This window comes from Suillus discolor, assembly GCF_016758755.1.
Source record: "Suillus discolor strain FC423 chromosome Unknown F5147scaffold_17, whole genome shotgun sequence".
Taxonomy (NCBI): Eukaryota; Fungi; Basidiomycota; class Agaricomycetes; order Boletales; family Suillaceae; genus Suillus; species Suillus discolor.
Genome location: NW_024541264.1, coordinates 55,411 through 77,622, shown reverse-complemented (window position 1 = coordinate 77,622; position 22,212 = coordinate 55,411). Strand labels below are relative to the sequence as shown.

The following is a 22,212-nucleotide window of genomic DNA, read 5'->3' as shown; positions in this document are numbered from 1 at the left end:
GAGAATGAACTTGGGGTTGTTGGTCCAAATTCCTGCCTCTTATAAGCCCCAGGATAAATCAAGCGAAAATTCGAGAATAGATGGCGCAGATCTCGTCGGGGGATCACTGATTTCGCATCGGACCGTTCGAACAGATCTGTAGCAAGCTAGTTGCAGCGTCAACGTGTGGCACGGAGGAACCATCTGATGCTCCTCGGAACAACAAATTTGGCTCCACCGGCCAGGCTGGAATATACATATCAGGATAGCCAGTAGAGACATTTGGACCCGTTTATCTAGCGAATGGGTTTGCTAAAAAGCTAAAAACCCAAATGAGTCTCCACAGCGGCGACAGCCGAACTTCATCTAACGAAGAGGTGTTTCTGCCCGAGTTCGAGGATCAAACACATCAAGCTGCATCAGACGTACACTCACTCGTTGTCGGGACGGCATCCCGAATATCTTACATCACCGTCCGGGAAGCATTAAAATCTTTTATTGTATTTTTGAGTCGCGATTCAATTGGAAGATGCTGATAGGCTGAGAGATTTCGTTCTACCCCATTCTCCTGATAATTTTTCAAAATGGTTTGGGCAGTCTTCGGAACTCCTCTGGAAGATTTAGGCAGCTGCTCCCGAATATTTCGCCCCAGTCTCGCGCTCATATCGCGACCTGTCACATTATAATTCCCGAAAATACTCACCTTTATCATCCAGAATCAGACTGATGGCCCCGAAGTATTGGCTGGGTCTCTCCCGCAGGATTACGCATGTTTCATCTCAAGGGCGGCCGCCAATGCGGTTAAACGCCAGAAGAATATGACGCTCCTCCTCTTGATTAACCTTGCACCACAGAGAAGTTCCGCATACACGCATGGTGATCTGCAACTGATCTTGAAAGTGATCAAGGCTAATTGTAAACTCTATCGTGCCTATCGGCGGATGAAGGCGAAGTTTGGTGACGAGGGATTGGAGGGATAAACGGACAATTTTGTTATCCTGCAAACATCCCCACAACATATTGGCTGACCCCTTCAGGAGTCAAGCTGCCAACATCGGAGAATACCAGCGTAATCAGGTCCGGCCTTGTATTCATCTATCAGAACGTGTCATGGCACCATTAATTCTCCCACCTAGTATAGTCCACTCCAGGGTTGCATGCAATTTGTTCGGACGTCATCTGTCGTATACAACCGGCATTAGTGGACTTTTCATGTAATGATTTGATCCCGCCCGCGGTCGGCGGGGACGTAACATTGCCTCCCGAAGATAACGGGAAAGACAGAATATTGGATGTGTGCGTTGGCAGGTCATACTGCGATAGCGGGAATAGACGATGAAATTTGTAACTGTATGTTCAGGATCCATATGAGCTCCGGAGCAGTGCATTGTGATACTGAAATTACCTCTCAGCGAGGGCATAAAAAGGGATATTCGCGGCTTGTGCGATGATTGCGATCTGGTTACTGCCAACGGCATTGATCAGGCCGCCACTTTCTACGACAGCTTCTGATCCCACTAGAACGAAGTCTACCTTGTCCATGACATATGATACTGCCGAATCCAATACCACCGTGCAGGGTATACCGGCGGCGGTAAGTTCTTCGTAGGTTCGTAGGCTTTCAATAAGAATATCAGTCTTCTTTGGAGATACCACAGTTACAGAGTATAAGAACGAACCCTAAGCCGCGAGGCCGTGCTTCTGTCACGTAGACCGATATTCTCTTTCTCTCGTGGGCACGGAGCAGGGTCTTCATCACGACTCTCGAATAGGAATGAGTCAGGATCTTCCCGTTGACATGAGGGATCATACAACGAGGAAGCACGTGGAAAACATACCACTGAGTCATCTTTGATGAATCCTAGCGCAAGGCTGGCAATTTTATCGCGATAAGTGAGAGCCTCAGCAGCATATTTTTGGCCTTGTCTAACAAGCTCTAGTTTTAAATCGGAGAAGCTCTTTTGTAACTGTCAGTTTGAGAAGGAAGATAGGCGGGCGGTACTGACTGCGGAGTCATGCGGGAGCAATGTGACAAACGCGATAAATAATTCGCACCCAGCGTTCAAACTGATCGGATTGGAAGTCGAGGCCTTCAAAGCTCCTGCACCGTCGTTTAGAGCTTTGACTAGCTCAAGCATGGTCCCAGCTATTATCTTCTGGGTCAACGCGACACTGTAGGAAGGAAGGTGGCAGAATACCATCGGATGTCTCGATCAACTTGCTCAAGGCTAGAATTGCAGCCAGTGGAGGCGATAGCTGGTTTTGTTATAAGCATTACAAAAAAAAATTACAATACAAGAAAGCTGCACACCTCTTCATTCTTCAGGAATGAAGCGTAAGTTTCGCAGATATCGAAAGAAACCACAGGGAATGCAGAGGTTGATGTATTTGCCTCCGTAGTTGTAAGATCCGGCATGACAAAGAAGGCACTGGGAGAGGTATTAGTGTTCCTTCAACCTCGTTCCTTACAGAGATGATGATAGGATGACTCCAAGATCACGTGAAACCAGGAACATAAGCGTATGGGCGCTTGGGACTTATAATGTCGGTGAAACTAACTTGGTGCTTGTACGAGAAATTACTGTAGATGTTTAGCACTGAAAGCTACTGCGCAGACTAACTCTAAGAGGTTTTTATGTAAAAGATAGATACAACAAGCTTGAGTAGTTGACATGCATGCAATGCGTTATTATCACCCTGTCACAAGTTGAAGGGGACACATATGGTCGTAACTAGACGGAACTGTGACAGGTGGGATATCTGACCCTGCCGTGGACAGCCTCCTGGTGTTTGACAATGTGACACCAGAATTACTTGGCTCCCGCGCTTGCGAAACCATTTAGCCACACTAGTGCGGGAATGCTGGACATCACATTTAGTACTCTTTGTCACTAGCTTTGGGTAGTCTTTGTCCTTCTAGCTTTGTGTCCGTTGCTATGCAAGTAGCTGTCATTTCAAGTCTATCCATGACCTGTAATACATAGTTAACGTTCTGCTCTGTGGGTGAATATCACGTCGGGGAAAGTGTTTTAGAAGGGGACGGGATCACATTCTCGTAACCAATATATCAGTGTAATATCGGTGTGCAAACTACTATCGAAGGTAATTCCCTGTGATAAATTTCATACTGAATTATTCAATTTAGGAAAGAATTATAGATGAATTAAAATAATTAAGACTGAATTTGGAGATAAACAGGTGTTAGCTGGAGACGAAAAAACGTGTTTCGTTCTCTGGACATGTCGGGTCGCAATCGCTACGAAGGGCCAATTATAGTGGCGGGACCCACGCCCGCCAGCACACCCTTCAAAAGGCCGGTAACGCCATGCGTTTATAGTACCCTTGTGCCCTCAAAAGCCAGGTTCACTATCTTCCTCCTCGAGGTCACATATCTTGCCCTGCATCTTCCTTACTTTCTCTTTATCAATATACATCCTTGCTCCTGGTAAAGGGCAGGCCTCTCTTTGTCCCGAACAATTTCACTTGTCTTACAATGGACAAGTACGTTTCTTTTACCTATAAATTTATTTCAGAGGCTCACGGAACTCAATCAACCCAGTAACGGTACCCCCAACATGCAGACACCACCATCATCGACTGCTCAAGTTCATTTTTCCAGCGATGTCCGCAACATGGATAACTGGGCTCGCCGTACAGGCATCCCGTTAACCACAGCGGAAGCTTTAGGCACTACTTATGCTCGTGCTCATAAATGGTTGATGTCGTTAAAAGCCCAGCTAATTCAGCACCATGGGTGGCAGGACGCCGAAGCTGCCGTCGATACTCGTATGCTCTTCACCGTAGAAGCGCCTTCTCCATGGCGCTCCCCCAATGGGCTCCCTTTGAGCCCCAAGTTACGGCTTCAACTCCCCACACACGCATCCTCTTTCTTTTCTCCAGAGCGACGCGTTCAGTGGCAAATGGTGTTCCATAGTGACATCTTTGCCACTCAGCGACTTATCGTCCAACCCATCACCGACATCCTGAATCTTATCCAATGCCTACTCACCGGTGTTGTGACCCTTGTGTACGAGGAGCAACTACCTCAGGGCACCTATACCACCACCCGGGGCCTCCCGTCAGTGCAGTGGATAACCAATAACCAGGCCGCCCTCCTTGAAATCTTTGGGCATGCCCATTTCAAGCAGCTCTGGAAGGCTGCCAACGACAGAACGACGTCGTTCAAAGTTGACTTTGAACCTCGGCGCCGTTGATCGTGGAGTGGCACAAAAGCCCTTACCCTGGGGGCCAAGGCTCACGTGCAGCAAGCGCCTTTATGCATTCTTTCGAGCGCTATCTCCATCCTTTCATTTCCCCACTTGTGATCCGCTTTGCTACCTGATTTGTGTTTGTGCCCTTCGCCGCATTGTTGTGATATAATGCTCTCTTTACGCGTCCTCGGCATAATTTTTTTATCTCCACATAGACCACTCGTATATTGTTAATTCGCTTTATTCTGAATCATCTTATACACACCTATCATCGATCACATTTAATACCCGCTATCATATCGTTACAATCGAATACTTAGCATCACCACTGCCCGTCTAATGTTACAACGCGAATGCTCACCTCGATCATCTTTCGCGCCCATACTGACAAAGGCTTGTCAAATGAGACCCAGTGTGGTGCTCCCCTTGACCCAGCCAAGGTGATATTATCAGCAAGGGACAGGAATGACTCAGGTTATTACTAGTATAGAACACACATGACTAGGCTATGCATGTTGTACTTGTACACCTTCTGTTTCGTGGCGGTCACCGATCTGATGGCGTTGGACGGTGCTGCGCCAATTATGCCAAGTGTTAGTGTCAGGTCATTCCGATCTTGAAAAAGAGCGTTAGCGAATAGACGGACATCATAATCAGGCTCTACGTGATAGGGGAGCCCTTGGAAGGTTTAGCGCCTTCAAAAACACGTTGAAGGGTCGCACCAACGGCAAGATCAAAGGCACGTTGGGAACGTGAGGCAGACGGAGCTTTGGACAGTCATGTCCTTGTGATATGCTAATTCAAGCATATCACGGCATAATTGTATAACATATGTGGGATGACAGAACTTAGCGTCACCTACGAAAAAAAAATTGTCGGAACGTCATCAAACCCGCGTCGCGTCGGAGAAATCCGCGTCACGTGTATCTCAAGTTACTTGCTGTGGTCGCTCAGTCGTCACTACAAAATTTTATCTCATTGTATCTACCGTTCTACCTGACAGGGAAGATGAGTTCAGCCACGGTACTTTGCCAGAGCTCCAATTGTCCACATGGAAACCCGCCATCACGGCTCGAATGCCCCACGTGCAATAAGTATGTCACACACCATGTTGCATCCTGCTGTCAGCGCTGAACTTCGTCGAGGCTGGGTATCCGTGGTTCTTTTTTCTGCGGACAGGAGTGCTTCAAAGGCAACTGTGAGTCGATCACGATATCAATCTGTGTGGAAGCATTGAAACGCCACACTTTTGACAGGGGTAAGTACGATGTAAACCCAGGCACCGCTCGCACCTCATGTACATTTCATTCCCTCCGCATCAACCAGAAAACCCACAAAATCATCCACGATCTTGTACGTTCCCCGGCTACTGCAGCTAATCCATCACAAGGTCCGTCGATAGAGATATTCGCCAGTCGCGAGTCAGCTGATGTGATACAGACGGCACTTACCATCCTTTCGCGAACTTCGATTTCACGGGTACTCTAAGACCCGTATACCCCCTCTCTCCAAAACGTGAAGTTCCGGAACATATTCCACGTCCTGACTACGCAACACATGAAGATGGTAGGATCTTGTGCCTTCTCAACAACGTAGCACGCAATTTGAACATGACAATAACCAATTTCCACTCCCACCTACAGGAGTACCGACCACAGAGTTAAAGCGAGCGGGCCAACCCCCACGTTTATTGAACTCGGAGGAAATTGAGAAGATGAAGTTTGCGTGCAGGGTAAGGCTTCGGTTATGATGAACCTGACATCATACTCATTTTTCTCAAGCTTGGTCGAGAAGTTCTGGATATTGCAGCAGCAATGGTACGGCCAGGTGTGACTACTGATGAGATAGATGCTGTCGTTCACCAAGCTACGATCGACCGTAACGCATACCCGTCACCCTTAAACTATCGTAACTTCCCGAAATCCGTCTGCACGTAAGATTGTCTCAAGCTTGTCTTCTGATTTGTCCTTGATATTGCATCAGCTCCATCAATGAAATTATATGTCATGGCATCCCTGATCGCAGGAAATTGCAAGAGGGTGACATCATCAATCTCGGTGCGTTCCGCTATTCTATCTGTTGGATAATATGTTCTAATGTTCTAACAGACATATCACTCTACTACGATGGTAAGTGGAAACATTGTGTTTTTATTTTATCCCATGTTTGAAGGTGAAGGTCAGGATTTCATGCCGACTTGAATGCCACATACCCTGTCGGTGAGATAGACGAAGACTCTAAGAAATTGATTCAAACCACTCGAGAATGTCTCGATGAGGCGATAAAGATATGCAAACCGGGTGCATTGTTCCGTGACATCGGCAAAGTTATGTTAGTTTTTCCCTTCGGTACCGTTTAACTCGCGCTTACGTTGGTCCTAGTGAGCCGATTGCACGTGCTAACGGATGTGCTGTCGTGCGGACGTACACAGGTCACGGCATTAATGACTTATTCCACACGGCGCCTAATATTCCACACTACGCAAAGAATAAAGCAATTGGTACCATGAAACCAGGAATGGTAAGCTAGCGACGAATTTTTTTTTAGCTACTAACTTCATCGAATCTAGTGCTTTACAATAGAGCCGGTAAGCTGCCTCATGCTCACTCTATTTGCTCCCCGGAGCCGAACCTCATGTACGGTTGCAATAAGATGATCAATCTAGGTTCCCATTGGGACACACACCATTGGCCCGACAATTGGACTGCTAGCACAGTGGATGGGAAACGTAGCGCTCAATTTGAAGAAACCTTACTGTGAGCGTTACATGAAACCAACTTTTCTGAAACATTACTCATCGATGTTTCAGTATCACAGAGACTGGTGTAGAAGTTTTGACTGCGGGGAGCACGGATTTGTAGTAACAACTTGTCATTATCATTGCTTACAATTCACGGATAGATATACTTACATGTTCTGGTCAGTTTTCTTCCGTCACGCTCCGCCCAAAAATATTCCCTTCAGCGGCAAGGCACATCGAAGCATCGAGATCGACTGAATGAAATCGGACATTTATGGATGTGACATGTGTACCCTTATCTTTCCTCGTTTCCCCTTATGCAAAAATATCGTTTCGTCTTCCAATATCCCCGCAATTACACCCGCTGACACTGACCCTTGGTAATAGTGGAAAGGGTGGAGAACACGTTCGTGGTGTGGGTATCTCCTCACATTCCTTACTTTCCCACCTCCACCTACAAGATCTATCACCCTTGTCAATCCACTGAGCGCCTGTCTATATGTCGGACAATGACACTGACACTGAACCCTATCTTTTCGTCGAGAAATGTGGTTCAACCCGAGGGAACCCGATATACGTGATCACAAAGCACATCCCGTCAGTTGGTGTACTCGAATGAAATAATCGTGCGCAAGGGCTGATTGAGATATTCCAGCGCTATGAATGGCTATTCGAGTAGGACGGTGGGCCACACTTTCATTTCTTTCTTTTAGCGACGCCATTGTAATGTGCATTTTTAGAGGGAAATAAGATGTATGGATTTAGGTGGCGAAGCTCTCGGTTCATACAAGGCTCGCCAAGGAGGCTGTACACACATACAGGTGGGTGACGTTGACAGCCGTCGCAAGGTTATCTCAAATTTTCCATCATCACATGTCCCAGTTTTTCAACCACGCTGAACACCTCAAGTGTGTCTTTCCATTGCAAACACTGATGAAGCTCAATATATTTATTTTTGCCACAGTTGTACTGGGTGTGGCATGGAGTTCTCCAAAGTAATGCTTCGCCAAAACGCCTACATCGAGATCAAAGGCCTCCCTTCCTAATTCCCCCGACGCTCGGTCACCGTTCTCTCATCTGCTATGTTCGCTATCCTCGTTGCTCTGGAACAGATACGTATATGAACAGCTATACCTGGAATAGGCTTCCAATACGGTTTGGCAATCGCAATGTAATACCTCATACATCACATGCAATTTGTACAGTCCTCTACTCTAGTCACATTATCGAGAAGTTAAGCACTCGAGGATTGTCTGCTTGCTTCTTTGTTCAAGTTCATCGTCACATCTTCAAATGTCTCTTGCCGATCTATGGACCCAATGCGCTCGACCGGAACGAGGTTAGATAAGCTATGCTTTCGTCGCCGTGAGCCCTGTCGCATATGCAGAGACTGGGAGTCATCAAGACGGATACCGCTTGAACTCGAAGAAGCGCTTGGCTGAGTAGTAGCGGTCATTCGAAGTCGCTGGAGATCTGCGTATGATCCCTGCCGACTTCGCACTTTGTGTCTCGAAGCATCCTCATACGCGGATATATAGCTGACGGCATGGTCATAATCTCCATGGTCTTCGCCATCTGAGAGGTCAGGTGTCGCCGGTCTGCTGCTGTCCTGAGTTGGTGTGCTTCCTCCCCACGCACTGGATCCACATTTAGCGCTACGGCTCCATCCGAAAAGCCGCTCATCGATCCATGTCTGTGCAACGGTCATGAGGGTGCGACCATAGAATCCTGTGAATACTCACCATGGGATGAATCAGCAAATTTCCTTGAGCATCAACTTGCCCCACGCTACTCTTTCGCCGCCAAATCCCGGGATTACCCGTTGAAGGAGGTGCGCTCGCAGGGACCAAAATACGGAACTGATCAGGTGGTCAACACTAGGCATCAATCAGGTTGCTATGTACTTGCCTGATCGAAATCATCATAAATCTTTGGGCCAAACTCATTTATGACATCGGCAACTTCATTAGATAGTCGAACCCTCATGGCTTTCACTTTGTCGAAGGACCGCTGTTGACCGGGGATCAACGCCACTATCAAGGGTCGCAAAGATCTATACGGAAATCGAACTGCGTCAGTGCATAATTTAGAAGCGGGTCTTCTAAAACCTCACTTCAGTACGTCCATACCAGCCTCGCCAAACTTTAGGGCGGCATAATTCATGAACGGCAAAGCCAAAATCACCAGAAAGGGAGTCCATATCCTCGTGGCTAGAGAAGCGTTGGCTCTCACGGCGACTATTGTCGCAACTATAGCATAGAAAGCATACATGACCGGAGCGATACCAAGCGAAATGAGAATCTTCCACGTTGCGAGCACATCGCGACCGGCCACTTTGACTACTGATGCAGCCAGTGCCTCTGAAGGAAAATTGGTGGTTTGAGTAAGTAATCAGATACATAATAAGTATAGATGCATACCTTTAGCTTTTTGACGTGAAATAATTGATGCCAAGATAAACATGGGCCCATTAAGTATGACTCCTGGCAAAGCTAATGACGTCCAGATGATCAGGAGCACGAGGCGATAGACAAGTAAGCCAAGCGTTTTCCAGCTCGCCTTCTGTGCTCGTGGGACCTTGTGGAAAACGTGAGTTGGTGCCCGAATTGGGGGTCGCCAGTAGACGTACTTGGTGATCACGAATTCCCAGATCACGAATCAAACGATTGTACTTCAAAACGTCTGTCCTAAGTTTCTGTACCCGGGGCTCATCTTTGAAGTGTGTGTAGCCTTTCAAAAAGCGCCGATTCAGTTCGACTACTTGTCCCAATGTGAGATATTGCCCCGGTGTCTTGTATAATCGGCGGACGGCTTGAATAAGCTGCATGGGCTTCAGTTCTTGCTTACTCAAGTAAATGACGCCAGGGACGCACCATAAGCGTGTCATAATCTGGAGCACGAATCGTCACTGTCTTCAGCCCATCATAGATAAGGTCCAAGAACTTCGCCACGGCTTCACGCTTTTTGTTACCACCTTCTTTAAACATCTCAACTAGCTCAGCAGGTACATCGAGAGCAGTTCCGAATTCCACAACAGCACGAGAACGGAAGCGATGGGCATGGAAATATGATAGACCGACAGGTACAATCTTCACTTGCACAGTTGGATCATTGGCCATAGCACCTAACGCCATGATGGAGACACCAGCTTTGAGAGGGAGTAGATCTGTTCTGTCGTGACTTCCACCTAAGGGGTCAACAATGTAACGAAACGCTGCAATGAAATTAATGAGTAGTAGGCTTGCCTTCGGGAAATATGCCAATGCACCCTCCTTCCTTTAATTTCTGATATACACCACGATACATTTCTTGCTGATTGATGAATGGCAGAAGCTTGAACGCTAAACCCTTATTTCCATTTTCTCCACCTGCAGCAATTGTCTCTCGAATGCGAGTTGTTCCTTTGCCACTGTCCCCTCCAAATTCTTTCTTGACGCGCAACTCCGTATCTGAAATGACTTCGATGACTTCGGCAACGGCTGAGTTGACTGACTTTGGAAGCATGATTTGCATTTTTGGGGTAAACTCAGTTTTGAACTTGGTACCTTCCCCGAGGACTAAACAAGGATCATCCGGAGAGAGGTATACTAATCCAGTTCCTGGTTTGGCCTCGTCTGAAGCTCGAGAAACGGGGACTTTACAAAAGTCAGTAGGGAGTGGGAAATATGACGCAATGAGCGTACTACTGTCCATGAGGCGGGCAAAAAACCCTACTGCCTTCCGTTGCAGACTCTTAGCAGCAGTTAAAAACTGGACATGGCGATGTGTCTCGCGGTAAACCTCCAAGGTGAGAAGGAGAGGATCAAGGAACTACATAGAGGAACAGTCAGCGGAGTTTGCCAAAGCTGAATAAGAACAATTCACTTGATTGGAATGAGGAGCGCCGACAAAAATGAGGGGGCCCTTATGAGGAATGTTAAAGGCACCCCGAGGTCGTATCTCTCTGAAGAATATCTGAGTGACAATGCGCCAAAACAACAGCGCAGCTTCATATGTGATTGCTGAAGGCATTAAGAATAGGCTTTATGAAAGTTAGTTAGTGACTAGTCGTGCAATGTATGATGGTATAAAGAGAAAAGCGTAGTCTCGGCGTTCGTCGCGCTTCAGGGGATTCATATTAAGCTGAGTACTAGTGGGGCTCAATTTTTGGGGTGTCACAACATGTGCAAATAGAACCGTCCACGTAGCTATGGTCACTACTATGACTTCAGTTATTCGTCATGAATGATGACGTGCTCATGATATCGATATTGTGCACATTACATTAAAATCGGATCACACCGTTGCTCACGACGCCGAGCCTCTCACCAGCTCATCTCTGGGAAGATCTACGGTAACAAGCGAGAGCACATGCACGACCATGTATCATTCACATCACAATCCGGAAAGAGGCATACACGGGCCACCAAATCGCCAGGATCGGATCTGATCCGCTCGCTATCCCAAAACTTCGAAATCAAGTCTTGACCTCCCCAATGGCAGAAATTGGCATGTATCATAGTCTGTGGTTTTGATGTCAACGATAAACGGAAGGGGAAGGGGTATGAACACGCAAGAGTAGATCCAGCAAAGGTATGTGTACAAGTCACAAGGTCCTACGACGCATATTTTTGCCTGTGTTAGCAGAATAGCTCCGCGGATGATGATACATTTTCCGAGGCATGACTCGAAATAAACATACTTGACATTCCACAAAAATTGTGCATCCTGATTAAAAAGGGTCTTTGAAGAGTCGTAAATGATCGAATTGCAGAAACAAAGAAAGGGTGAGATGTTGAAAGAAACCATCGATCAGTCTGGTTCAAGTCAGCTCTCCGATATCCGAGGTCTTGCAGCACTTTGCGAAGATCCATTGCTCGTTGTGCTTGCACGATTATAATGGAATATGCCGTGCAGCTGATGCAATCGATCCTCTCCTGGCGGATCGGATGTATGGTGTGCAGATTGAGGTGACATTTCCCCTCGGCTTGGAGCAGGGGAAGTAGGAACGGGTGATTCGTGGCCATTCGATTCCAATTCTAATTGACATCATGAGCGTGAAACTCGAAACTAAAATGAGGAGAGACATACTCGACAATGTACTTGCGACTGCTGCGGTTCGTTCCATATCCTCGGCCGCCCGACTCGCAAGTGCGCGGTTGATGTACTTGCGAAATGCAGGCCCAGTTGTCTCTAACAGCTTCTCAACGCGAGGACGCTTGTGTGGGTAATTCTTCAAGAACTGGTGCAGCTCAGTGATACCCTCCTTGTGCATCGCTCCTGTGGTCTCACTGGAGATGTGATTTATGATAGTGATCAATTGTGCTTCCGGATCTGGCTCTTCTACCGGTGGCGAGAAGCCGTTGTGCGAAGAGACACTCGGGCTTGTTCGATGACTGGGGGAAGACTGCTGTTGATTGGCAGAAGAGCCTGTAGGCGATATGGGCCGACTGGAAGCTGCTGAATATGGGCGTGAAATGGACTCTGATGGACTGTTATTCGACCGCGTTGGGATGTCTGTTGCTGCTCGAGAGGAGGAGTTGAGAATGCGGTAAACGTAGGGGTATACTATAGTTGCTGATGGGTCGTCGAAGGATGCGGAAAGGAAGTCATAAACTTCGTCGCCATAATGCGCTAAGACTCGGTTAGTCCAGATCTTACTTTCATGAGGCTTCACATACCAACAACATGCTGAATGATAACTTTGATGGTTCTCAATGGCATATCCCCGCACGGGACCTTGTTCGTGGCTCTGGCTCTCCATTCATTTGGAGGTACTGACTGTAAAAAGTGCTCGACCGCAGGTAAAAGCTCGACCGGATCGAGTTTTTGTTCCTTCAGATCTTGAGGAATATTTCGAGCTAGCTTCCAAACACATTTCAAGACAAGCTCAGCGACACGAGCCTCTTTGGAGTCTGAAAGTGTTCCATTGCTCGGGAACGGCTTTACGATTTGCAAAAGCAAGGAAAACAGGGAACTAATGTAGTGTGTCGGGAATCAGGAAAGCAACATTACGGGTGACAAAAACACACACCGGAATATGGACATCCTGCGTCCTGTGGCAAAGAGCCTCAAGATGATCATGTTGATGAATCGCGATAGATCCTTAACCTTGGTGACATGACTCTCATCAGTCTCCAATAATCTCAGTGTAAGCTCCTCTAATAGAGGGGTGAGAATGTCAATGGTTAGCGACTCAGCCAGGAAGATGTGGTCACAGAACGTGTTGAGTGTCTGAATAAGGTGCTTTGCCAATCTGAAGTTTTCATCAGACACTAGATCTTCGGGACGTTCGAAGACATGCGCCATTTGAAGTGTGATAGTTTCTATAAGACCTTCGGTATGTTCCGCCAATTCACGATACTCCGGAGATGCGTGCCCGTCTTCTGGCTTTGTGACCAAGATCCTTTGGATTTTCTTGAGAGCATCTACGCTGCGAGCCGGATCGCTGCTTAATATGCTGGATATTGTAATTGTGATGTCGTCGGGAGTATCGAACGCAGGAGCATCGTCATATGTGTGGGCGCTATCTACCAGAGTCTCCACAGACTCTGTAGAGGGCATAGATGGAGCTTTGTTGTGTGAGTGGCCATTAGCGTTGATGGCGTACGGCAGTTCTGAAGGCTCTTCTGAGCGCGGGGCCACATTCGAGGATAATCCAAAGTTCGGACGAGGCTTAGGAGGTCCGAGACGCGATGGTAACATGCTCTTCGGGCGCAGGCCCAAAGGAGAGGATGGCGCGGCAAGATTTGAAGTGCCTGTCATAGCCGATGGAACGGCGATGCCTGGAAGTTTCGGTCGCATTGGAGAAGAGGGTCTGGCAATTTGGGAAGGAGCTGGGGAGGCAGACCGCGGGGTCCTGGCAGGGGAACCGGGTCTAGCAAATCGGGAGATACCTGAGACAGCTGGACTTGCTGGTCGTGGTGAGGTCGGCGAATCTGAACGCATACCAGTGCCTGTCAGACGAGATATTTGTGCAGGATGCGCGGGTGTCTGCGGCACCGGCTTGCCTGGGGTACTGGGCCCTGCGACGCGGCGTAGACGCTCTTCAAGTTGTGTCTTATCTTTGGCTGACAACGGTCCTACAAGCGACCAGACTTTCTCTCCAATCAAGGAGTATACCTCACTGCATCTCGTCTATCAATGTTCAAGATAATGACAACAAACAAACTTTACCTCAGAGCAGATAGAGCAGACTTCCGCACAGCGGAGTCTTTATCTGCGATCATAGAACCCAGGACAGGGAAGGCCTTGCTGGGCTGATTACATGCAGACATACCGTTGCGCTTCAGGAGACTGCTTATTTCATCCAGGGCGCCTTGGCGGGTCTTCGCCACCTTAGATTTCAAGCCATGCTCCAGCAGTAGGTCAAACACTCGGCTGAATGCATACACCTTTGGCATCATTTGAATGATTTGCTGCACACGGGCGCGCACTGGTTCACGAGCGTCACCGAGCTGGCAGAAGTGTACATTAGAACCAAATATACTATAACAATCAATTCCGTACCTTGTTGATCAATGTCGGGAGGAAGCACAAAGCCTCTGAGTCGTCTATTTGAGCGTCAACACTGCGTAGGAACGCAAGAACAGCTTCAGCCACTTCTAGGCCTTTGGCACTTAGGTTGGATTGAGGTTCATGAGCCTTGATAGAAACATATTTCAGAGCGAGATCGCTGCAGGCTAAAGCGACGGCTCTGAGATCGTCGGGAGGGACTCCAAATTTGTCGTCTCCAGACTCCGCGGCAGAGAAAAAATTGTGCATCGTAGTCAGTCCTGAGACATGATCGTTGACAGCGTTGTGGTCGTGACTGAATAACTGAGCGATGAGATCCTTGGACGCGTGTGGCTCCATTTGGTGCTGCAGGAGATCGGCCAGATCTTTCCTGGTAGTTCCACCTTCGTTAATCCACCGCTGAGCATCTTTGGCTAATCTCGTACGCTTAGCCTCCATGTTCATACTGGAGAATGGAAGAGCAGAAACCATAGCCGGAGGAGGTACCACAGAAGCCTTGGTAGCAATACTTGACGCTCCTGCGCGCTTGAGGCCACCGACTCCCAACTTCCCTGGAAGGCGCGTGGCAGGTTCATCCAATGAATCCGCTTGAGAGTCCGGTCGGGAGGTTGTCCCTTGTGGCAATTTCCGTCGGACACCCGTGAGTTTGCTAGCCACTGTGGATGGAACCGGAGATGGTGGAGGGGAACTTGGTGATAAACTTGCGGGTACTGAGGAGGCAGCTTTCGAAGTAGAAGCGTTTGCTGGTGTTGTTGCCGCAAGTGCAGTGATGGGTGGTGGAGCCGCACTATCTCGAGCCGCTTGAATGATTGGAACAGCAGTCTTCCTCGACGCTGGCTTTAACGAGTTGGTGTGTTGCATGACTTTGTCGAAGCCAACAAAGGTGATCAGGTGAGGCAGAAGGGCTTGCGCGCCCTTCCTAACATCAGCGCTCCGATCATCGAGGCAGGAGACCACGGTAGCAGCCCAACTACTCAGGTCCAACGACGAGGTAGGGGGATGATCTTTGAGATAGTCGGCTATCCACCCAAGTAGGGAGGCTCGTTGAGTTGGGTTAACCGCTTCTAGGGCTGTTCCCAAAAAATGGACCATAGAATCCAGTCCTTCACTTGCGGTTGCCATTGCGGTCAAAGTCTGGATTGCAGCCGCACGAATTGGCGCCTTCTGATCAGAAAGAACTGTCGCCACTGGCACTACGAAAAGCTTGTTTTGCTTTTCAAAGGGTTTGCCCATGCCGGTTGCAATACGAGCGACTATGTCGAGTGCAAGACTTTGAACAGCTTTATTGGTGTCCAGCACTCGGGCCTTAAGGATTTGTGCAATTTCGCCTGAAAAGGGCATCAGTATGAGTACTATCAACCTTGATCAGGAGATCCTTGCCTATAGTCGGTTTCAGGCGCTTGTTTGCTCCTTGGTCCAAAAGTGCTTGGAGCATCTCCAGAGCCTCCTTCCTAGCTTTCCAAGCGTCACTCTTAGTATCAGCAAGAATGGTGGTGCCCTTGAGCAGCCCGTCAATCTCCACTCTTGGAAAGAGGTCATCCAAAGGGTCAAACCCTTTAGCAGCTCCTCCACCAGTCACAGGTGCCAAGGCCGCAATGTCAACAGAAGTACGACTTGGCTCTGGCGCTGGCGTACCCTCGACCTTGTCAAATTCGCCTTGAATGGTCACTAAAAGTTGAGCATTCAGGTCCTCCAGGAAGTCCTTGATACCTAAGGGTCGTGTTGGAGGTTTCAATTCCAAAGATGACAACACTCTTACTAGATCCTGCAAATAGCTTGACAGAGACGAGGGTCTTTGTAGCACTTGTCCTTACAGCCGCATTAGAATTCTTCAGAGCAGTCTTCAAAAAGTCAATGAGAGGACGAAGGGAAATGCCAGCAATGCCAAATTCAACAATGGAGGTATCGATCCATCCAAGTGCGTCTGCAAGGACTTTTGGGGCCTTCTGCTTGCCAAGTGGATCGTATGCTATACTCGAAGATCATCATAAGACAGGTCCGCAAAAAGGAGCGTGAACGTGCCTTGGTTGAGTACAAATTGTAGAGATGTTTTCTCTGCAAACGCTGTCAGTGCATCACCAGCTGATTTTTTAAGCTTCATATCGCCCAACTTCTCAGAAAGATGACTTGTCGACAGTGCGACACATGACCTTCCGAATGATGGACAGCGCTCAGCAAGAATGGTCAGGACACCGTACAGTTTTGCTGATACCTGAAACATGATCACATGATGTAAAACTATTTTTGAGGTCAGATCGACGAACCTGGAAATTCTTTTCGGACCATCCTTTCTTCGCTATAGCTCGGATAACGACCTCGGCGTCAACATCTTCAACAACACCTTCTATCCAAGTCTGCATTTCTTCGCATGCAGCAAGCCTGGCTTTCCAATTGGCATCTCCCAAGCCTTCCATGATAGCTGCTGGTATTAACTCGGCCGCAAGACCCTCAGCATCCTCAGGAGTATGTTTATATTTGAAAGCGTCAAGAGTACCAGGCGCAGCGGGAGCACCAGGCTTCGAGGGTTTCGCAGCAGCGGTGGGAGCAAGCTTCTTGACAGTAGGAACAGCCTTGACTGGAGGACCTCCAGCTGAGGAACTTGCTTCCGGTGCCTCAGAAGTCGGCGGGGCTTTCTTCTGATGTGATGTCCAAATGTTAAGAATATCCTCAGGATGAAGAAAATACGAACCATAAGCCTGGCAGGCGGTTTCCCGACCGGCTTCTTTGGAGGTTCTTCGTCTATCATTAGTGCATCGGTCGCCTCCGCTTTAGGGGGAGCAGTGACTTCTGCTTTCTTGGACAGCGGGACTTTTTTCTTCGGAGGTTCTTTCGCAGCAGCGGGAGCCTTTGGAGCGCCAGCTTTACATTTTACCACAGCTTTCTCGTATGCTTCTTTCACCTTCGCCTTGCGAATATCGGCGAGCCCATCCATCAGAGCATTGAGCGGGCGCTCGCCAACCATCTTCATGAGGATACCTAAGCAGGTGGCAGCTTCATTGCGTGCGCCCTCAAACCCGTCCTCGAGCAAAACAGCGAGCGGATCGGTTAGCGTCTTTATCTGGCCAGTTTGCACCGGCGTCGTTGAAGTCGATAGCGAGCGACCGAGAAACTTGAGAGTCCCTTCCTTTATTTGTGGGTTCTTATTTCCTAGAGCCGGTATCAGATCAGGTATCATATCTGGTAAGGTCGTCTGCAGAACTCATCAACCAAATACGGGGGATCCATTCAAAACCACATACCGTTGCGAAAACAGCATCTAATGCAGCTCCGATTGCATCCGTAACATTTGCTTTACGTTCTTTCAAGCGCTCTAGCATCAAAGGAATGACCGTCTCCCTGAGCCTGCCGAACGGAGACATCACACCCTTCGCAAGGCCCTCTATAGCGTGAGCGGCAGTCATGACACAGTTAACGTTTGCATCTTTCGAGATGCATGCAGCAAGTGACTTCGCTAGTTCTGCTAGCTCAGGGGCGTCCTGGATGCGAGGGGTGGCATTTACAAGTGTAAGCAGCTCGTCCAATACTTCCTTTCTTTCTTTCCATTTTGAAGACGTGAGGTTAGCTTGCATGTTGGAGGGAAGCTTTGGAACAATGTTAACTGGTTCTACCAGAGTGCGAGGATCGGGAAGATCCAGTTCTGGAAAGTGAGAGATGAACGCCGCATCTATAATTATTGTCGATATTCTGACCTTCTAGTTGTCCGCCCGCTTCAACTTCACCATCATCAGCCGCATCGCCTGCCATCTCTGCCTCGCGCTGGTGCTCTCGCGTGAGCCTTTCGGACTTCAAAGTTCCTTTACCCTTCCCTGCACTTTCCATCCCCTCAAATGCCTCCTGCAATTCTTTTACCTGCACTGGCTTAAGCTCCGATAACCAAGGGTCGATCGCTGGACCGATGTACTGATATAATGTATGAGCAAGTTGCGTGCCTTCTGCACGGACATTCTTGTCGGCATGCGCGAATATCTTGGGCAATGCTTTTAAAACAGGGGCCGGAGGAGTCACTTGAGTTCCGAAAGTCCTGTACAGAAATAACAGTCAGATCGCTCGGAAATAGAGGTCCAGAGTGTAGGACGGAGGTGCAGACAGCTCACCGAACGACTTCTTTCAAAGCAAATACACATCCAGTGACAGTCTTTGGTTGTTTTGCAGAAAGACCGGGTATTATATCCGCCTGAATGAATGAGATATCTGTTAAAACGGTATCAAGAGAAGGCGGACACTGCACGTACTACAACACCAGCGGCAGAATTCTCAACTTCCACGTATTGAAGAATAAGTTCTATTGCTTGGTTCTTTGTACCGGCCCTCGCAGACCCAAGACACTTGTCAACTAAGGCCGGCACGACAGCCTCCCTGGTCTTTGCGGTAGACTCTCCAGCAAACTTGACTAGTGCCACAAGACACTCTACACCTTTCTCTTGTGCCACGGCATTGGAATCTGTGGCGATCTTCTTGAGAAGATCAGGACTGTTGATGTAGGGCTTAAATGCGGGGTCGGTGTCGGATGCGGTGGTTTGGAAAGTCTTGATCAATGATTCGTATCCGCTTACACGGGCTTTCCAGTTTTTGTGATTAAGCCTCTCTGATATTGGAAGGGAAGAGAAATCTTCCTCCTGGGGTGGAGGCCCGTCCATGTGAAAGTTGACGAGAGGAGAGTAATAATAATGTTGGTTAAACCACTGCCGATTCCCGAAACGCGCTCCATTGAGTGACAAAACGTGACAGGCGGCGTGACAATTCACATGTACGTGACAAAAACGCGCATATGATAATTCGTGTATCAGTCTATCTAGAGGCCAATGATTTCCCGATCTCTGTAACTGTATCCCATACCCTTGTAGCCTCCGGATCAGCAGGATTTTCTTCGAAAGCTTGAGCCAGCTTTGTAGACTGCATATACCGTTCAAAAGCTCCCTCCTCCTCAGCTGTCATACCAAGATTATGATAGACAACTACGAGTAGCTGCTGCACTTCTGAAGTAGCTTCTAGCATAGACATGGACATATAGTCAGCTTCTGCCATAAGTAAACATGGCAGTGCATTTCGCAGGCCTGCGTCTACGAGGATGTAAGTACCAGGCACGAACACGCTTGAAAATGTCATACTTGATGAATCCGTGGATGCAATCATGCACCTTGCAAGTGTGTGGTTTGCAAAAGCTCGGTGCTCCATTTCCTGTCCGGACAATATCTGTTGTCAAAGATCTCTCAGTATTTCCTATGATTCACGGTGCGACAGAACTCACCTGTGGCATAATCCCTAGAATCAGCTGTTGACAATGTTCTGACATTCCGAATTCCAAGCCAACATCGGCGAGGAGTATCATGCCTAATCTGTACAACGGAAACCTGCCCTGGAATTCTGCTTGCCAAAGAGCTTGCAGAAGCGGTTGGATCGCAGCCACTGCTTGTCCGTGTCGCTGGTAATCAATCAGCAAGAGCCTGAGAATGTGAAAAACCAACTCACTCGAGCATTCATCACTTCATGTAATTCCATGTTTAGGGCAGGAAGTGACGTCGAGCTTTCATCAAAGAAATATTCCTTCGAGACGAAGGTTGATGACGAAGGCCTTCGGGGTAAGAGGAAGTCATCAAAGAAACGTCGTTGTCCACTGCCATCGGTCACCGTCAACTGGGCAAATAAAGTATGAGAGGAGCCTAACGTACCGACGACTTGTCCTCAGGGCCAGTATATGCCAGACAGCTTCCGCCCACTGGTGGTATGCGTCTAATGAAAGGCCACGCCACGTCTCCGGATGCAGTAGCAGTGCCAAAGCCTCTGAGTACAATCCATTTCTGGCGCGCTTCAAGAGAACATATCAGCACCTTATCCAATAGTTCTCAATCGGAGATATACCCTATAGGAGCGATTGATGAGCGTATTCAGACGGTTTGGGTCGTCTCTTTCAGCCCTCGTTATTGACAACACGAACGATTCCTCGACATCGGCAAGGTCGTAGCATCCTGTAAATATCAGTTTTGCGGTCATGCTAGCTCTAGATAACCTCACCTAACGTTTGCCATAGTACAGCTTGCATTGCATTGTGACTGCATATGTCTGCGTCACGAGGTATTGCTTGCTTAGTGTCTACCCAGTGATTGTGTAGGGCAACAGCCTCGGTCAATTTCTCAAAGCACAAGGTCAGCGGTTGTCCCTACGCGAGGCATCAGAGATGAAATCATGCAATGTCATGAGCTATCACTCACGTATTGCGGATCAAGTAGTTTTGTCACGTCAAACAACACCTCCAACGGATGCAGGTCAGGTTGAATCTCGTTTAAGACTGGAGTTTCGTTCAGTGATGGCAAGCGATGAAGCATGCTATATCGGAAATCAATCATTCCACAGTTAAAAGAGAAGATAAATTACCTGATACAATGCTGGAGTGTTATACGATCTCCGCTTGTTCTAGCAACTGCAATAGCTTCACGAAGTAACTGTATGTGGACACTGTGAGAACTGTGAAAGATAAGAAATGATATCAAAGATACCTTGCTGGCAGCAGGATATTCCTTTCGAGTATAGTGCATGCGTACCAGATTCAGCAATGCATGCTGTCGAACACCCCTACAAGATACTCAGTGAGGTAGGGCGCAGAAAGCTGGGCAAACACGACGCACGAATCGTTGTGTTCATGAAAATGCTGTTCAAAATATCTACGCAAGTTCTCGGGACCTATGACATCATCTCCCGTTGCGAGACCCTTTTCCCACCTATTGTCCAATGATCAATGGATAATTCAAGTCTGCTAGAAGGAAAAGGGATTGCTTACGCTTCAAATGGTTCAGGTCGCGCCCAAGATTTCAAGTCACTTGACGTCTTGAACAGCCAGATATCAGAAGTCAGCATATCCTTCTCTATTGGCCCATAACCTGCGTGGCTGGATCCATTGACCCACGCCTGGTAGTCTTTTTGAAGTTGTATGACGCCATAGAATGATAGCTTGATGAAACTGACGAAGCATCTGCGCACAAAGAAACCGAACATGGATGATCGACGCTATGGCCAACCTTCTAAGCTATAGTGCTACAGGAGTGAGCAACTGCGTACCAGAACAGCAGGCTGGAGACCATCAGTTACCTATTGATCCCTACCGAGGAATGACTTTGGCTCACTTGGTCATCACTTTTTTCAACGAATATTGATGGTGTGCCTGGGAAGTATTCATTACTGAATGATAAATCAGCACAAAGACGTACTGAGGAAGAAGTTAGTTAGTTGATCAAGCGCTCGTAGCTGGGTTGCCTATGATCACATATCCAATGAGGGAGGGCCAAAAGCAGTATCACTTATGAACAGACCACATTCTCCAGAGCGCCTATAAGTCCTTGGACAACAGGCGTATCTGCATGCGGCGCGACTTTGACCATCGCCAGCATATGCTGATGGGACCTATGTTCAATGACCTGAGACAGACATTATTGATCGCAAACTTTGATCGGGGGAAATCACAGACCCACCTCAGACGTTTCCATCAAGAGAACTCGATACATATAGAGCAAAAAGTCTTTTGGCAAAGTCTTCTGAAGCTCGTATTCCTTGAAAATCAACAATAGCATTGCTATGAGATCAATATGATGTGGCCTGAGGACATGGTGAACGGGTGGTGGGGTAACTCGACCGTCCATCGCACGATACAGTATCACGGTACTTGATAGGAATAATCAATCGGTGGTCAAGTTCTTGAAGCTACCGCACGCCAGAAAGTTGCCGCCGGGACTGCTGCAGAACGCGTCAGTGGCAGTGTCGCATTCACCAAGTCTCTGTTTCCTTTCTGGGGTACCC

The 22,212-nt window shown here is 48.0% G+C and overlaps 6 protein-coding genes across 6 annotated transcripts; 3 read left to right on the top strand and 3 right to left on the bottom strand.

Annotated features, from left to right (window-relative positions):
• Positions 1-972: 972 nt before the first annotated feature.
• On the bottom strand, positions 973-2,395 carry F5147DRAFT_573412 (uncharacterized protein; the record flags this gene model as incomplete). The annotated part of the gene is made up of 8 exons (XM_041431156.1): positions 973-1,063; positions 1,112-1,327; positions 1,385-1,597; positions 1,659-1,765; positions 1,818-1,937; positions 1,986-2,125; positions 2,178-2,235; positions 2,291-2,395. 8 exons carry the CDS (start codon positions 2,393-2,395, stop codon positions 973-975), a joined length of 1,050 nt encoding a protein of 349 aa, XP_041294731.1.
• Positions 2,396-3,200: 805 nt separating this feature from the next.
• F5147DRAFT_609530 (uncharacterized protein) lies at positions 3,201-4,556 on the top strand. Its single transcript, XM_041432410.1, has 2 exons — positions 3,201-3,480; positions 3,539-4,556. The coding sequence occupies exons 1-2, from the start codon at positions 3,473-3,475 to the stop codon at positions 4,191-4,193; spliced, it is 663 nt and encodes a 220-aa protein (XP_041294730.1). The 5' UTR covers positions 3,201-3,472; the 3' UTR covers positions 4,194-4,556.
• Positions 4,557-5,075: 519 nt separating this feature from the next.
• On the top strand, positions 5,076-7,251 carry F5147DRAFT_685502 (methionine aminopeptidase). Its single transcript, XM_041436681.1, has 14 exons — positions 5,076-5,284; positions 5,336-5,389; positions 5,516-5,580; positions 5,631-5,756; positions 5,834-5,922; positions 5,972-6,123; positions 6,174-6,247; positions 6,299-6,319; positions 6,374-6,521; positions 6,572-6,710; positions 6,760-6,777; positions 6,843-6,946; positions 7,000-7,060; positions 7,115-7,251. Exons 1-13 carry the CDS (start codon positions 5,199-5,201, stop codon positions 7,049-7,051), a joined length of 1,128 nt encoding a protein of 375 aa, XP_041294729.1. The 5' UTR covers positions 5,076-5,198; the 3' UTR covers positions 7,052-7,060; positions 7,115-7,251.
• Positions 7,143-8,100, top strand: F5147DRAFT_89195 (uncharacterized protein). The gene is made up of 6 exons (XM_041444451.1): positions 7,143-7,527; positions 7,586-7,613; positions 7,671-7,751; positions 7,813-7,838; positions 7,895-8,014; positions 8,074-8,100. Exons 1-5 carry the CDS (start codon positions 7,430-7,432, stop codon positions 7,974-7,976), a joined length of 315 nt encoding a protein of 104 aa, XP_041294728.1. The 5' UTR covers positions 7,143-7,429; the 3' UTR covers positions 7,977-8,014; positions 8,074-8,100.
• A 64-nt stretch (positions 8,101-8,164) lies between these two features.
• F5147DRAFT_744689 (uncharacterized protein) lies at positions 8,165-10,941 on the bottom strand (the record flags this gene model as incomplete). The annotated part of the gene is given in 12 exon segments (XM_041439702.1): positions 8,165-8,238; positions 8,344-8,623; positions 8,673-8,766; positions 8,786-8,789; positions 8,835-8,983; positions 9,044-9,290; positions 9,351-9,507; positions 9,560-9,751; positions 9,804-10,117; positions 10,176-10,565; positions 10,614-10,740; positions 10,795-10,941. 12 exon segments carry the CDS (start codon positions 10,939-10,941, stop codon positions 8,165-8,167), a joined length of 2,175 nt encoding a protein of 724 aa, XP_041294727.1.
• Positions 10,942-11,736: 795 nt separating this feature from the next.
• On the bottom strand, positions 11,737-22,055 carry F5147DRAFT_573291 (armadillo-type protein; the record flags this gene model as incomplete). The annotated part of the gene is made up of 24 exons (XM_041431148.1): positions 11,737-11,948; positions 12,001-12,543; positions 12,591-12,886; positions 12,944-14,035; positions 14,086-14,366; positions 14,419-15,752; positions 15,778-16,134; positions 16,184-16,398; positions 16,443-16,636; positions 16,689-17,026; positions 17,110-17,614; positions 17,664-18,061; positions 18,114-18,445; positions 18,519-18,598; positions 18,657-19,106; positions 19,261-19,617; positions 19,673-19,846; positions 20,090-20,230; positions 20,284-20,390; positions 20,437-20,581; positions 20,634-20,748; positions 21,048-21,140; positions 21,200-21,426; positions 21,888-22,055. The coding sequence occupies 24 exons, from the start codon at positions 22,053-22,055 to the stop codon at positions 11,737-11,739; spliced, it is 8,154 nt and encodes a 2,717-aa protein (XP_041294726.1).
• Between the last annotated feature and the right edge of the window lie 157 nt (positions 22,056-22,212).